Here is an 18,019-nt window from a genome sequence, read left to right on the forward strand (position 1 = left end):
TATCTTCCTATATATATGTATGTATATATATTGTAATCTCGGTGCTGGAGAAATATCTCGAGATTCTAAACTGTTCAGAGCCACGCGAGTGGCCGCGCGATACGTTTCGCGAATACTTTATATACTAATATATATTATTACATATATATTCTTGAAAAATTATGATATAAATTATTATTATTATTATGAATTAATTAATATGAAAAATAATAATTAATCGTGTTTAAATAAATAAAATGGTTAAAAAAAATCCACTCGGTATTTTGAGGATTAATTTATTATTATTGTTTATTATACTAGTTTTTTCTATCACGTGTGGTAAGTTGATTTTTAGTTGTTAATTTATAAAGTAATTAAATATTTATGAGTAATTAGTTTTTAAATAAATATTCGTGACAACTGTTTATGAGTTTGAAGTTAGCAGACAATTAGTAATTTTCAGATTTTTTTTTCAACAAATCAATTACAAAAAATGAAAAACTAAAAAAATGCACTTGTAGAAAATTTAAAAAACTACAAGTGCAATTTTTTCAAATATTTTTTTTTTTTCGTAATTTGAGTTTAAAAAAAATATTAGACGAGCTTTAGTATCGCAAATTTAATATTATTAATAAATAGAGTTAATAATTAATAAAATAAAATTTTGAAAAAATGGGCATTTAAAAAATTAAAAAATTAAAAAGTGCATTTTTTATAAATATTTTTTTTTAATTATTTACTGTATTTATTTATAATTTTAAATTTATTTGATGTCTGCTATATTTACACTCATCAACAGTTTTTATAAAATAATTATTTATGATTAATTAATATGTGTCATGATATTTTTTTATTAAATAATTGATAAAAATAAAATGTATTAATTATATAATAGTGGAATTTGTTTATTTAATTTCGGTGATAATTAAAAAAATTAATGATAAAAAATTTTTCGATTAAATTAGCAATTAAATTATTAATAGAAAATTTATTAAAATTTATTACAGTTTCAAAATTTAATTATAAGTAAATTAAAAAATTAATTGGCTAATTACTTTTATTGAAAATTATTTATCAATATTTTTTAATTGTGATTATTTAATTAACTATTAATTTTAAGATAATTCAATTAAGCGGTACAAAAAAATTGATTAAATTTTTTTTTAAAGTATGCAATTTATCGAGTACTTGAAAACATAAATTTTGTTAAGTAATTGATAAAAAAAAAATATTTCATTGAGTATTTTAAAAAATAAAATACTGCGATTAATAAATTGCATAATTAAAAAAAAAAAAATTTAATAAAATAAAAATTGATAAAAAAAAAATTTTGAAAGTCTAGTATCAATAGATTATCTGTAATTCTAGTAATTAAATTGATTGGGTGTAAAAATAAAAGAATTTTTCAAAGTTGAATTGAATGGTTCATCATTTAATTTGATTCAACTTCCAAAAGTTTAAACTTGACAATTAAACTCAACAAAAGATAGTTTAGTTTTAGTTTTTAGTAAAAAAATTTTTGAGTTAACGAAAAAAAATATAAAAAATAAAAAAGAAACAAAAGGTTTTTAATGAAGTTCGGAGGATTATTGTAGAGGAATAAAATGAGTGAGTTTAGTCTTTGTCATTAAAGTTAAAATGGACTCGGGTCATAGTCAAAAAGGCCAGTTTGAGTATCGCTCTGTAGTGTGTGAATGTGTGGGCGGGCTGAGGAAGGACAAGAGTCGCAATAAGGGATGAGAGGGAGAAGAATAAGAGAAGGGTTGGAAAGGCAGAGTGAGATGCACTTGGCGTGAAACGACCACTTTATATCAAGTTTACACGTGCAGCGGTGCATCACCAATGTCCGGTGCAGAAGCACCTTTAGCTTCGCTTAAACATATTCAAAATTCTAAAGTATCGGACAAACGTCTGTATAACGTTCGTCCATTATTGAATATACAAAAAAGTCCATTTGTATTTCAATGGACATTTTATTTGTGCTGGAGCCTTTTCTTGGATAAACTCAAAGCACTTTTTTCGATGGAAAAATAAAAAATAACTAAAGATATGGTATTTTAAAATAAAAATATGAATAAAATAAAAACCGAGCATTTATATATATAGTTTTTGCTTGAATATTAAAATTTAAAAACGAGTCAAAGCACACAAATGACAAAGAATACGTTTTATAGACTGAATATATTATAATATATCCATATAAATATGAAATTTATATTGTAGTAATAAATATCGATAAAAATAATATTTAATTAACGAAATCATTTTTTTTTAAATATACAGTGAGGGAAAATGGGCAGGGTGAAAAAATCATTAACATAAAAGTATTCAAATTTGAATATTTTCATTTCAATGACGATTTCAAGACCTTTCTTCATACTTTCTATTGAAATTTTATTTTTTACCCATAGATGAGGTAGAAATTTATTAATAATTCAAAATTTTGTCTTACAAAATTCAAAACACATTTTTTTCACTTTTTAGTCCTGATTATTTTTTTAAAAATTTTTTAGTTCCCATTATTTACTGACTTATTAATTAATTTCTTCAATGATAAAAACATTGGCAATATTACCCCTGAAAAATGAATTATGTGATCACATATGAAAATTGGTCATATATATGATCCTTATATGAATAGGGGAGGAACAAAGCCTGTTTAAGAAAAAAAAATGAGTATGCGAATTTCGGGCCCCCCCCTCCCTCTTTTATATGTTTAATATATGGGCACATACGATTCATTTTTCACGGGTATGCAACGATTTTGTTAAAAAAATGTAACTTTTTTTTTTTTACATAAATTTCAAAGTACTCAATTCTATTGAAATTCACCTTTCACCAGTAATTGTGATTGATAAAGCAACAATATATCTGAACATGTGGTTTCGAAACCATCAGTTTTAATGTTACGACAGCTGGTACTTTACTCCAGTAATTTTAACAACCGATTTAATGCACAACTATTTGTGCATTATTCGTTATTCAGCATCGTTATTAACAGCAGCTATTTTTTTACGTCAAGTAAACCCCCAGCACAAGTGAAACTATTTTTTTTCATTTTAAAATCCTTTTAAATATCGCACTGTAAAAAATCGGAAGTGAATTCGGAGAGGTTTAATTTTATTTAAATTCAAACTTACTCCGTCACTCGGAGTTTAAAAAAAAACTCAATCTGAATACGGAGTAAATAGGAGTTTATTTTCTATCTGAGAGATTCGGATTTTATTTCACTCAGGATTTAATCCACTTCCACTCCGTATTTTTTTTTTTATGGTGTAATATGAATATCAATATGGAGGAAAATTAATCTGTTGATGTTGTTTATATTTATGTATTTGTAATTGTGATTGAAGATTTGTGTACATTTACACATGACAGAATTAAACCGAAACCTCAAAGAGAATGATGATGGAAAATGGAATCGAGAAGACGAAGGCAATTTCTAAATCCACCGGAACAATCTAAACTAGAATACTAGTATATAATAGTAGTATATACATATAGATATGTATATATGTATATATTTAACAGTATATAAGGTATATAGAGTTGTAGTTGTAGTTATCACCTCCGGAGAATAAATATCGGAGATTGAATCGTGGATTACAAGTACTGTCGTTAACTCAACTGAAAGCGCTCACTTGAATAAAATTACTTTCCTACTGGACTAAGATCACGTAACACAATAGATATACATAATATATTTCATCATTAATTAATTTATTTCACTGAATTAAATATTATATTTTTCACAGAATAATATTATTTAAATATTTACACAAAAAAAATTTTTTGACCCAAAGTGTGAATGAAAATTTACACCGAGAGAATTTTACACCATTATTTCACACTGTAAGGTGGTGTAAAATTCCCCGGAACGATTTTTACACCGAAATTTCTGACAGTGTAGTAAAAAAAAAATTTCCACGTAATTTTACGAGCGAATTTTTAATATAAAATGAGTATAAAAAAATTATTGATCGTTAAATAGAATAATGAAGTCTATATTATGAATATCTGGTGTTAAAAAATATTCATGACGTGTTATGACCTCGTAATTTATTTCTCTACTTTAATGTTCTTCTTTTTTTTGTATAATTTATTTGAGGGTGAGAGTGAGGATGAGGAAGAGGATGAAAAAAGTTTATAAGACGGTCTCTATTGAATTAAAATGAAAAGTTTGCGTAATTGTTCTGATTGTATATAAAAGAATTTGATAAGATCGTTTATTTGAATGGTAAAAGTCTTTTCAATTAAAATTAAAGTTTATTAAATCCATTAAGAGCAAAGAGACTGATAATTTATTTTTACTATTTGTTTGTTTTTATTTCTGTTGTTGAAAGAAAAAAATACAAACGCGTTGAGATTTAATAATGGCACTTGATAGCGTGAAATGAAATATTTTTAAGAGAACTTTAAATCCATAATGAATTTTTAATTAACAAATAAAAGTTAATGAATAATAAAATTAACCAGATATTTTTTTCGCTGATATGTAAATATAGTATCATTAGAACAGCTGTTGCTTAATTAAAATTTCTTAATGAAAAATTGATTATGAAAATTAATTTTAAAAATTTAAAAATAGTCAGGTGTCATAAATTAAAATTTTATTGAAATACTTGAAATTTTTAATTAATCTTTGGAAAGTATTTAAGTTTGTGAAATTCTCTAGTGTACAGAAAATATAATCCTATGATTTAGAAGCTTTAAAATGAATTGTCAGTTTGTTTTCGGAGGGTCTAGAGCTGTAATAACTTCTCGAAATTAGTAACGAGCTTCAAGTATCCTTTGAGGGTACATTCCACTGAGCGTAAAAAATCAAGAATTCAAAGAATTCTCTGTTGACTAAACTAAAAAAAAACTCACATTGTTAATTGATTTTACGTAAAAAATTTATTATCATTTAATAAAAAAAATTTTATGTCAACTAATTTTTAAAGTTCTCATTAAATAGCAATTAAAGTCATAGTAAAAAAATTCGAAATTTTAATTTTAAAATTAACGTAAGGATTCGGCAAAATGGAATTCTCTCGAAAAGATAATAATAAAAGTGTAAAAAAAAAAATTCTGTAAAAATAACTTCAACATATCTTATATTAATTGAAAATAGTTGTAATTAATACACTGTAAAAAATTATCGGGGTAAATTGGGACTGAATGCGGAGCGGATGACTGTTTATTCATTTAATTCCCTCGGAGTGAAATTCACTTCAAAGGGGAATTTATTTAGACATTAAAATTCCAAATGGGAGTGAAAAAATTTAAATAAAATCCGTAATCACTTGGGATTCATTCGAAATTTTTCACAGAGTAAGTTACAATTTTAAATAATTTTTTTTCTAAATTTTCAAATCCTTTATTTTTTTCCCGCTAAAATTTTTTTCGTAGTTGACATTTAACTTGCAATTAATCCAGCTGACTTAACAAGTGATTTCGGTCAGTGTTTAAAATAACACAATCAATAGACCACATTTGTTAACTTAGTACATTTGAATTGTGCAAAGCTAATGTGTCGATCTTTCCGGTGGAGTTTCAAAACCACTCTCAAATGTTATATATCCATATGTATATAGTGTTTCAGTATACTAGCCTCATGTGGTTTATCGATTTATTCGACATTGTAAGCAGCCTCCTCAGAGACTTGCTATCAGTGCGATCCTCCAATAAAACATTATACTTTATTCCACATCTTAACACATATAAATATATAACCATGCACTAAGTGTACAGGTATAAATGTTTAATTACCTGTCAAATAATTTAAAATATTTTATTCGCTTATCAAGTTATTTGGTAAAAACTAAAGGGACGGAAAAATGTAATTCTTGGTAAAATAATAAAAAATAAAAATAGTTTATGTTCAGACGCATGAAAAGCTCCAATGAGATAACAGAAACACGGATAAACGACTTAGTTCTCATGTGGAAAAAAGATCTTGATGGAAAAGTTCCATTATGTGTTGTCAACCTATTATTTTTATTATTTTCGAGATAAATTACATTTATTTTTTTTTCTGCCCTTTTTTTATTTAACTCTGACACATTTATTTAGTTTCACTATTATCATTATTAATTTTTTATTTTTAGTCAAAAGACAGAGGTGCGCCCATAACTCAAGGAATTATTGAAGCGAAATTTGGTAACTTTTGTCCTTTTTTTTTATCCAACCCCAGAGAATATATTGGAAAAACATAATTTTAAAGTAAACGATACACTGCACTCGTTATTTTAGAATATAAGTCGATAAGCTCAAATGTTTTCCGATCTCCCTGTTCTCTACTACTGTTACAGTTACCAGCACTGCTACTCATGATTGACTGCCCGAATAGACACATGTCTATCGCTCCTATCACTTTTTTTATTTCTCCCCAAAAACATTTGTTACTTTTTTTTATCCGAACGACAAGAGCCTGATAAAAATATTGCGCGCTTTTTTTTTACAAAAAAATGTATAGATTTTTTGAAGGCTGTTGAAGGAAAAAATTTATTTTTAAGAATTTCGATAATCTTTTTAAAAAATGAATTTATTTTATAGGATAATTTTAATTTGAAATTTTATGAAAATTTAAAATCCGATAAGTTTCGAGCTATTTTAGTTTACGAACGTACAGAAAATTAATTAATAAGTTTGTTAATTTAATTAATTAAAATTTTAATCCGAAATTGTCGTAAAATCTTAACTAATTATCGGACATGCGCTAATGGACAAGTTATTAAATTGTTCAGAAATTGTTTTCTAAAAAGTAACAAAACAAAATAAAATACTGGGTAAAATAGGATCTCAAAAATTTGAATTTATTTTTTTTTTGGATAAAAGTAATTAATCAAAATTTTTTACTTGCATAATTATTTTTCTAAAAAATATTTTCAACTAACATGAATTTTTTTCCAAAAAAAACAATTTGATGACAATTTGTCGCATTTCATTTGAATCTGAGTAAAAAAAAAATAAAAAGACTATTCAGGATAAAAACCTTTTTTTTTCTGAGGTTCCCATTTCACCCAGCCCTTATTTCAGTTAATAACAAATTTTCCGGAAGTTAAATATAAGAAAAGTCTTTTAAGTTAAATATACCCCCACTTTCAATTTTTTTTCATGTAGCAGTCGGTCTTATTAAAATAAATAATGGAAATAAAAATATTTTTACGTTGAAGTAAATCCTGACTAAATAAAATGATGTCAAGTAACGTAAAAAAAGACACAAATGAAATAAAAAAAAAGGTCGGTGACTGAAAGAGGATAAACTTAACCACTAGATTTTTTTACAGCATTAAAATGCTTAAAAAGTCATGCTTTTAACAGAGCTTAAAACTATTCGTCGAAAGTTTATCCTTAGGACGGCGTGTGTTAAAGAGGAAACCCGTTTTAGAAGAAAAATTGCCTCGTTAGTAAAAAGAAAATCCTAAAAAAAAAAAAATAACATTAAGAAAAGAAAAGAGTAAAAGAAAGGGAGTAAAAAATATTACTTTGTTAGTAAAAAAAGATTACGTGTCTTTTATAATTCAAAAAGTATTTGTAATTTAGCCTGCGCCGACGTCGCCTATTATTCACGGCAAGCTTTCGGCAATTGCTAAACTTTTTAATGATATTGATCTTTGTCTGGAAACCGACGTAATAAAATTACACCGTGACACAGTTAATCTCGTAAGGATCTTTTTTAAATCTACATTGCATCAGAAAATTAACTTGCGTATGAAATCGAGTAATACCAAGTTCCGTTTAAACTTCAACAAGAGCTAAAGTGAATAAACTCTAGTATATAACTATATCTATATCTATATATATTAAGTATAAAAGGTGTTTTACGTCATCATGACAGCCCTTATAGAAAGCAATGGTTATATTACTGAGATTCTATTCTCTTCAATCGAACGGACTTGAGAAACTTAAACTTGTAACTCCGGAATGTAAGAAAACTTGTACGAGGAACGATGAGAGCAAGATGGAGAAGACCGAGAACATGGAGACCAAGAACAAGACCGAGAACAAGATGGAGAAAGAGGGGAATAGGAAGAAGTGAAGCCAGAACTAGAATAAGTAAAATAAGAACAAGTAAATGAAGAAGGAAAACTTTGGAATTGTTGTCAGCAGGATCTTGACTACCAGAAGACTTTTTTTTTATTATTATTTTCAATGCTTCTCGTTACTAACAGCGATCACTTAAGAATAAGTAGCATAAAAATAACTTCAAATTCATTTTTTTATTTTACAGGTTTTACTCAGCAGCCCAAGTACCGAGATCGCGAGAGCATTTCTAGTCAAAAGTTTAAGCGCCTCGAAGATTTCGATGAACCGACGTAAACTATATTTTTTTGATACTTATCTACTTTTGGGTTTTATTGTTATTACGTGTCTGTATCTTATCATTTTTTTGTTTTTATTGTTATTGATGTTATAACTTTTTTTTTTTATTTTTCAAAGAAACAAATAAATTTTTTTTTAAATTTATTTTTTGTTTTCTTTATTATTTTTAAAAATTGGGGCATCGGAGTTACCTCAGCAAATACTTAAAAATATTTTTTACAAAATTTCTGAGGCACTCCATCATGTCCCGGACTTGAGAGTTTTTTATCTCTCTTATTTTTATTACTTGTTAATTACTATTATTTACTAATTAATTAATATTAACACTAATAATAAATTTTAGTTGGAAATTAATTCTATCAGATGAAAAAAAACTAAAATTAAAAAATGACACAAATAAATATATAGATTTGGTAATAAAAAACTATACAGTAGCGCCAAAAATAAAAACAACAAATGATACAATTAAATTAAGTGAGTACTAGAATCCATGTATTCTATAATTATCTTCACTGAAGTAAATTAAAAAATCTAAAAAAAAAAAAAAAAACTTTCCAGTGTCAAGTGCAGCGCGCGGTAACATTAAAAGAAAATCTAAAACGAGAAGTCACAAAAAGTCACGGGGAAAAATACGTCGTCTGAAAAAAGGCAGGAAGAAAATGAAAGATGAATTGAAAGGGGAAAATTACCAGGAGATTTTCAAATCCGTCGATATTAAAAATTACGAGGATGAAAATTTCGAGCAGCAGCTGCTCAAGGATTTGCACGAGCAAGTTATTAAATCCAGGGGTTCAATCATTTCTAATCAGAGTCAACTAAACAATAATTATAATAATAATAATAATAATAATAATTTAATTAAAAAAAAAAAATTGTTTGAATATATGGATAATTTAAATGAAGGCGACTTATCATGTATGCAAGGTGATTTTATTCCAGCGCCACTTGTTCCTCATGCTTTAATAAAATATGTTAAGTAAGTTAATTAATAAATAATTCATAAAATATATAATAAATAATTTATGAATTAAATCAAAAACAAAAGGTCATCGAAACCACACCAGGAATATCTCGAGGCAAATTATGAGTGTATTGAAGGTTTTGTATTGTCGTCAAATACAACGCGACTGTTGTGCAAAAATCGAGAATGGGTTGGAGCCGCAGTGCCTTCATGTACACCCAAGAATAATAACTACCATGAAATATGTTCTCGTTCATCTTGCGATCAGATTTGCAAGCAAGTTAACAATAAACCGACTTGTTTTTGTTACGAGGGCTTTTATCTCGAGGACAATAAGTGCATTGGTATGCAAAAAAAGCAGGTTAACTTAATTTTACTTTAAATAATAAATCCCAATTAAAAAAGGTTTTTTATTTGTTTAAATATTCAGACATCAATGAATGCAGCGACACGAATGGTGGCTGTCAGTATAAATGTGTAAACACGCCGGGCAGCTATCGATGCGAGTGTCCAAAGGGGATGAAATATGCACAAGACAAGTCTAGATGCGAAGGTAAAAATAATTGCTGATGGGTAATTATTTATGGGAAAATTGTATGATTCTCAAGTTAGCAGACGATTAGTAATTTTTGAGTTTTATTTTTTAACAGACCAATTACAAAAAAACAAAAACTAAAAAAATGCACATGTAGGAAATTTAATAAACTACAGGTGCAATTTTTTAAAATATTTTTTTTTTTATAATTTATCATTTTTACAAAAGTCCTAAAATAAGAGGAATTTTTTTTTAAACTCCGGAATTCCAAGTGAGGGAATGAAATAAAGTCCGGATTCGCTCTTGATTTTTCTCGTGTACTGATATTTAAGATAATTTATTATTAAAGATGTGAATGAATGCTTGGAGAATAATGGACGAGGGCCGTGTCAAGATATCTGTCAAAACTTGGAGCCTGGATATTTGTGTGGGTGTGATGGGTTACCGGGTACGAGCCTTTCAGCTGACAATCATACATGTCTAAACACAAGTCCTTGTGCTATAAACAATGCAGGATGCTCTCACACTTGTCTTTCAACAGTTGGACGTGTTTTTTGTCTCTGTCCGGATGGATTTATGTTGCAAGATGACTGGAAAACTTGCCAAGGTTTACTATTTATTGGTCTGGTAATTTAATTGTCGGTTTAGATTCTGATTGAGACAAAGACGGGAATATTTGTTGCAGATATTGACGAGTGCGCTGTCCCAGATTTGCAGAATGAAGTTTGCAAGTTCGGGTGTGTTAACACCCCGGGTTCTTACCATTGTGTTGAGCAGGGTCTGGTTAATGATCAGCCTGACGATAAAATTGATTCATGTCCTAAAGGATATCACCCGTCGACAAGATCAACTTGTGTTGGTAAATTTATTTGTTTATTTTATTTTTATTTTTTTTTGCGCAGGTCAGTAGTAAAATATTTATATTAAATCAAAATTATGACAATTTTTTATTTTTTATTTTAATTTTGATTTTTTATCAGGGTACAAAAATTTTTCATGCGGTAGGGGTAAAATGGATCTCAAAATTTTTTTAATTGCAGATAAAATAATACAGACATCATGGGGTAAATTAGGCATCATGGGATTTATATTGATTTTTTTTTTTGGGAGCCATTTTGAAAATTTTTTGTAGTGTAATTTAATTATAAATAAATTTGAAATTCTCACAATAGATCGATATTTATTATCTATTTATTAGAAAAAAAAAAAATGAAATAAATTTTCCCACAACAAGAAATGATTTATGATGTAATAATAGAGAGTATAGAGTTTTGTTGAAAGAAATTGAAGAAAGATTATTGTAGCTGATGGTTAGAGGACTAAGCGTCGAATGTAATAATGGGGAAGAAAAATCAGTTGTGTGGAAAAAGCTTTGTCAGAAAAATCACTTTTTATTTTATTTAACTTTATTCTTTTTCGTTCGCGAGTCTACCAGCGATTACAGTGACAGTAACAGTTTGTATTGAAAGGGATTCAATTGAAAGCTCTCTAAATAACAAAACAAATAAATAAAAATAAAATAAAGGCTTTTAATTTTTTAGTCCGGCGGAATAAAATAAAATAAAATGTATAGGATGTAAATGAAAAATGAAATTAACGTTAAAGCTTTTGTTTAGATGTAAACGAGCTTGGGTGAAAAAATTTAATTAACGCTTAAATCTTTTGTTTAGATGTAAACGAGTGCGAGGATAACAACGGAGGGTGCAGCGAGGTGTGTGAAAACACAAATGGTAGTTATTTTTGCGCCTGCAACGGTGATGAAAGGATTTTATCGCCTGATGGAAAATCTTGCACGGGTAAGTGGACGACAGGTTATTACCTTCACAAATTATTTTAATTGAGTTTCGGTAATAACTCTATTTAACAGATTGTCTTTCAAATACACTCTTTACTCTAGCTCATGTACCAAATAATTAAATACCACTTTCATTATTTTATAACTTCATTGTGTCCGTTAAATTTATTAACTGTAAAAAATTTGGATTTTATTCAGAGCGATTACGGATTTTATTTAAATAAAAAAACTCCGTTTTGAATTTTCAGTCAACCGAAAATTTTAATTTATTATTTTTTCATCAAAAAAATTTTTAAATAAATTGTTTATGTCCCTGCTGAATAAATAAAATTCAAAACGCAGTAGCTTTTATTCAAATTGGCGTATTGAAAAAAAAACCTAATTATTTATTTTTTTTTTTTTATTAAAATTTTTTTGGTAAAATCTGCTGATTAAAATTTAAAGCTAGAGCTTAAACTGTGAAATGAGTTTTTCATGTCGTACTATTATTTCTCGCTGAGTTGTGATAATTTTTTTATCAAAGTCCGTTCTTTGTTTTATCGATCAGTAAAACGGACAAATTGCAGATAAAATTTGAAATAAAAAAAAGTTAATTTAAGATCGAAAATAAAGTTCAGATAAAATTATCACTACGTAGCTATAAAAAATTTTTTTTACTCAAGTATCACGAAAAAAATATAAATTTCATAAATATAAAGTCTAAAAACTGTAATTTTATTGCCAATGAAAATTTAATAGACCTGAGAAAATCAAGTGTTGACTTTTTTTTTTAAGATATAAATGAAGTTTCATGTTCGTCTTTGGATGTACCAAAAAGGGGCACATTAATCTGCTCGCGTCAGTCATCCCGTAGTGTGTGGTCAGCAAACAAAGCACTTAATAATCTTCCCGGTACTAAATGCTCCTTGAGATGTCCACCAGGGTATTATATCCTCGGAGAATACGAGCTCACGTGTCGTGAAAATGGAAACTGGGACGGCATTAAAACCGGCCAGTGCACAAGTAAGCATCTATTTCTCACTACACTGCAAACTACTTCATTCAATTATCGTCCACCCAACCACCCCCTTTTTTTAGTTACTCATTTACGAAAAAAACTACTGAACACCTAGACATTTTTTTTCAATAATTATCACCCACTAATCAAGTAAAGAAGGCCGGCAACGACAGCGTATATCCGGAAGTAAAAAACGAAAGTTGAAAATTTTTCTAGTATTTAATTTTTTATTTTTTTACTTTATAGAATTATACAGCCATCAATTTTTTTTTTAGCCTTTGATGCTGAAAAAATTTATTAAATTTTTAGCCAAATTGGCGCAGTCAGTTGTGAAAATTTTTTTTTGCTCGGAAATTAATTGAACGAAGCAGCGGAAAATATTAAGGGTCTTAGTTTTTAATATCCAACATATTCACAAAGTATAAAAAAAAAAAATTGTTCATAAATAATGATAAAAAAAAATTTAGGATGTCCGACGGACATAAGAATAATAGAAGAGGAAATTTTCCTAAAAATAAACAAACCAACGACAAGTATTGTATTGACTCAACAATTAAAGCCATTGGAGCAGCGGCGTATGCGTTTGTCGGTAAATTTGGACCGCGGACTCCACAAGATTATTTTCTTCAAAAATCCGTCATCTCCATCTTCAAGTTCAACGTCAATTAATAAGCAATTAAACTGCACAATCCACACTAATATCAAAGGTACAACTTTGCGTAATGAACTTTGGTAATATCTATTAATTAAACATTCAATTAAAACATTCCATCTCTATAGAATTCAGGTCAACTTGATTTTAAACCGTTTAAAATTTCACTTTCTCTCTCTCAAATTAATTTTAAACAATTACTAAATTTAAATATTTTATTATTTAAGACGGCGAGTCTCCAAAAATTTACAATTGTCCAAATAATAATAATAGTCCACTAATTAAATGGAGTAAAGAAGTATTTGCTGATAGTATTGAAATCACTTATATTAATAATGAGGTAAAGTATATTTTGTATTTCATATTTACTACCACGGAAATTAATATTGATAATGAAAAAAAAAAAAAAATAATTTATGTAACGGAAATTACAAGCGATAATTTAAATGTAAAAATAAAATAGACTATAGACTAAGAATGTCACTTTTATCGACATCAAAAAAACTTTCTTTATTGTAAGGTATGCACTATAAAAAATGGTATACATGAAAGTAAATTAACTCGAAGCAGAATATTAGGATGTGAGTATGAGTGTTTTTAAATTTACAAAACAGAAAAAAATTATATTTCGTTTAAATTACGAAATTATCGTCAATGAGATAAAGAAACTTTTTTTACTTATAAAGTAAGAAATGTCACTTTTATTTAGCTGACCACTAATGAAATTTTTTATCGCTTATCAAAAATATTTATGAGCATTATAATTATTTTTATCATCTGTCAAGCTTTTGAAAAAAAGTAGTGTACTGATTTCAAGAGCTTGACATTAAAATTCAAATAACTAGGAAACAATGCGGAATTTAGAAAAACTTTACTAGAGACAATTTGTAGGGAATGAAATTGTCTACAAAAAAGACCTTATGATATTTTGTGATAAGTCTGATAGTTTCGGCGTAAAAGTAAAAAGAACTTGAAATTTTCTAAAAATTTCCTTCAAGCTCCAATAACTTTTGAATACATGGATTTATCAAAAAATGATAAGAGACTTTTTTTGTAGAGCATTAAATTCCCTATAAGAATATGCCCTAAACTTATTTTTACAACATGCCACTGCCGAGGTATAAAAGTTTTCTTTTCCCATGTTTAAATGGGAAATAAAAAATCGCGATACGCGACCTCTAAATATATGAAGAGCTCATTTTTTAAAAGACATCTTATTTTACCTACCTGGAAATATAGTGCGTTGAAAAAAAGGCCTTAAAATGACGGCCCTAATATATTTATATATACTTAGCTATTCATAGTAATTTATGTTTATGAAAATGAATGTTCAGATCGATAATTTGCTGACGGAGTTATTTAATAATGCTTTCGTTAACTAGAATGGCATTTGTGTTGTCGTGATATATATCCATAAATTATTTGATAAGATATATATGAATGTATAGGTATATCGGGCAATAGATGTCGGAAATTAATGAGCATTTCTCTAATGCCCGCAGAGTCTTGATGAAAGGTCCTTTGATGTCGACTGGAATACCACTTACAAGCCAATTGACGAGGATACTTGGTCATCTAATTGCACCTTTACTGTTATTATTAACGAAGATTAAATTATTTCTTTTTTTTTTTTTTTAATGGTAAGGAAATTTAATTAATAGTGAGGTAAATGGCTCGCTTACTTACCTTTTAAGATAATAAATGTGTTAGTCTAATAAGTATGGTGGTAACTTGGTTACGATAATTGAGGGTTGAAATTTTTTTTTTTTATAGTCCAGTGATTTTGACCCAGAGGATTAGTAGGATCAGTTTCAAAATTTTTTAATGGGAGTTTAGGTCAGCAGACATTTAATATTCATGCGAAGCCAAATTTCGAATTGTTAGAAAAATTTTTATTTTTATATTTGTAGTTAAATTTAAATTTCCGAGATTGTAAAGTAGAAGTATCAAAAAAATTTTTTTTTATTTTCTGGAATCTCGAATACGTGAAAAATAATTGTGATAAATTACAATTACAAAAAATTGAATTTTACTTTCAATATATATTCATATCTATGAAGGCGGTCTTAAAAAACTGACAATTTTTTTTTCTCATTTAAAAATTTTTCGATTTTTGGGATTTGGAGATTTTCAAAAAATTGTTACAACTGAAAAGTTTTCATTGTCGAAAGAAAAATTTGAAAATTTTTCACGATACTTTGAATACTTGCTATCAACTTTTTCATATAAATATTTAATTATTTGCCAAATATTGAAATGTAACTTTTTCAGTTTGAAAAAATAATTTTCAATTTTAAACAATAGTAAAATAATTTTCAGCGGTGAAATTTCACCATAACCATTAATTTTTAATGCAGAGATTTTTTGCAACAAAAAAATTTGACAAAGAAAATTAAAATTTTTGAATATTTAAAAATAATAAATTGTAAGGCAGAATATTGCTTACCTAAACACGTGATATAGACGTAACACTCTGTCCTGTCGAGCGAGAAATTAATCACGAATTAATCTGCGGTATCAGCGATCACAGAACGCAATTAGCAACAGGTGTAATTGATTAAATTCAAGCTCGACATCCGATAGATTGTAGTAAAATATAAGTAAAATTGACACAAGAGAAGAAAAATGAATGAATGAATGAATGAGCAAACGAACGAACGATAAATAAAAAATAATTGTCATGTTCCGTCTCGTTCTTTTCGCTCTTCAATTTACCATCGACTTTTATATTTTTAATTGCTGCAGTAATTATTTTATTGCTCGCTAATTATTTTATCTCATGTCGCTCGAGATGGAAGATTGCAGCCGAGGAAATCTGAAGAAATATATTAAATTTTTTATTTTTAATTAAAAAATAAAAACGAAGCGAATGAGTTAGAATACTCGGTACTTAGTCTTCAATGTACTAGACAGCCTGAATGAGCTAATTGGTAATTAGCGAAGCTATTTCGTTAATTAGGAAACTCTGACAGTATTAACGTCATTCGATTGACTGATTCTCAGCATCAATTATTAACCGACGTCCAAATGGAAATTTCGAGTATCGAATCCCGAATTCCGTTTCATTTTTTTTATTTTTATTCATTGTAATTAACTGTCATTTATTTATTTATATTGTAATTAATATTTATTAACAAATAATAATAGTTATAGATTTTAGAGTATTTAAAATATGAAATGCTTTATAAATAAGTATGTAAAAAAAATTTTAAAATAAAAATAAAATAGATTCTTGGTCAAAAAAAAAAAAAAAAATTTTGTAGCTCAATTGAATTTCCTCGCCCACACATGTAATCCAATAATTCGTTGACGTCCACAAAAAAAATACGTCAGCAAAAAAATAGACTTGAGTACTCGTGTGGTTATTGCTCTCGATTTCGTCTTTCTATTTTTATCTCTTACTTTTTTTGGACTCTCGACAGCATTAATATCACTGGTCCGGCGATCATTTATTACTTATAAATAAAATTATATATATATGAAAAAAAATCCTTTCCTCTAGAGAAAATAAAATAACCCATAAATATAAATATATATGAAATAAGACTGAGTTGCAAAAAATACAAGAGTGGGCGTCCTCATATCAAATCGCCGTGGGGTTATTAGTTTTGCAGTTGCAGGTTAAAGTTTTAATAGACAATCAAAGTCAATATGCATTTCGGACACATTGTTTGATGATAACTTTTTAACTGATGGACTGAGGGTAATTTTGCTCAGGACCTTTTTTGTAGAGCATAAAATTTCCAACAAAAAACTATTGAAATTTTTTTTTGTAGCACTGATAGTTTAGTCGTATCGAGCGTTTAAAGATTTTATGCAAAAAAAAATCGGTTCAAGTTTTTAAAAATTTTATTAAAATTGAACTATTTTTTACTTTTGAATTTAGTAACTTTCAATACTGAATATTTTCCAGATCTTGATCTCAAAAAAGGTTTCTTCTGTGACAAATTATCTTGACTTACTAATTTATCAGGTTTAATTTTTCTACTGACCGATTTCCCGACTTTACTCTTATTATTTTTAATTTTACCTTTACCCCCACTGTCATCCCCATTTAAATTATCACTGACAGAATGTTTTAGCTCCAACGGGGGATTTTTGTCTTCCCCTTTGGCCTGACAGTCGGCACTAAACGGATCCAGCATGTCAGCCGTCATGTCAAAAGTCAAATCAATAATGCTCTCAAGGACCGGCAGCACGGGGTCTGATTTCTTTCGATAAATCTGCGGGTTCGCGGATCTCGGTCTTCTCATCCGCGTCGGAGTTGTAGGAGTTTTACTTTCATTTTTATTCTCTTGAGAATTATCATCCGACCATACTTTACCTGAGATATCAGGAACTTCCCAAGCGAATCCGCCGCCCGATGAGCGCGGTCTTGAGTTAACTTTTGGCGTCAGATGTTTAAAAGCTCTTGTGAGCACACCACTCGACGTGTTGGGTCGCGAACGTTTTTCAATTTCTCTTTGCCCTCCATATCCGATTCCACTCCCACTTCCAGCCCCAACCCCATCCCGAGCTCCGACTCTCGTCACAGTTCCAGTCACAGTCGCAGTTCCTGTCACACCTGAACTCCCGTAGTAACTTTGCGAACTCAATACATCACTTACTGCCGCCAAACATTTTTCTACTTCCACATCCTTCTTTACTTTTTCTTCTACTTCTTCATTTAAACTGCATTCGAAATTTTTTCCACTCTTACTTCCACCCCCACCCTCAACTTCACATCCATTTCCCGTGAGATTTAATTTATCATCCCCGTTAATATCATCCCCCAAATTATTCTTCGAGCCAAC

General features: G+C 28.3%; 1 protein-coding gene across 3 annotated transcripts; it reads left to right on the forward strand.

The window, feature by feature from the left end:
* The first annotated feature begins 91 nt into the window (after window positions 1-91).
* LOC103569739 (signal peptide, CUB and EGF-like domain-containing protein 3) lies at window positions 92-16,336 on the forward strand. 3 transcript variants are annotated; one of them, XM_053739330.1, is made up of 14 exons: window positions 92-318; window positions 8,195-8,279; window positions 8,630-8,760; window positions 8,845-9,262; window positions 9,332-9,591; window positions 9,678-9,800; window positions 10,132-10,389; window positions 10,468-10,641; window positions 11,453-11,578; window positions 12,352-12,579; window positions 13,042-13,281; window positions 13,454-13,566; window positions 14,729-14,866; window positions 15,000-16,336. In XM_053739330.1, exons 1-13 carry the CDS (start codon window positions 237-239, stop codon window positions 14,837-14,839), a joined length of 2,349 nt encoding a protein of 782 aa, XP_053595305.1. In that variant the 5' UTR covers window positions 92-236; the 3' UTR covers window positions 14,840-14,866; window positions 15,000-16,336. The 3 variants fall into 3 exon arrangements, with proteins under 3 accessions (XP_053595305.1, XP_014296231.2, XP_053595309.1); XM_014440745.2 differs by having other exon boundaries at window positions 14,729-16,336; XM_053739334.1 differs by lacking the exons at window positions 13,042-13,281; window positions 13,454-13,566; window positions 14,729-14,866; window positions 15,000-16,336 and adding an exon at window positions 12,655-13,035.
* The last annotated feature ends 1,683 nt before the right edge of the window (window positions 16,337-18,019 follow it).

Source organism: Microplitis demolitor, chromosome 1, assembly GCF_026212275.2.
Source record: "Microplitis demolitor isolate Queensland-Clemson2020A chromosome 1, iyMicDemo2.1a, whole genome shotgun sequence".
NCBI lineage: Eukaryota > Metazoa > Arthropoda > Insecta > Hymenoptera > Braconidae > Microplitis > Microplitis demolitor.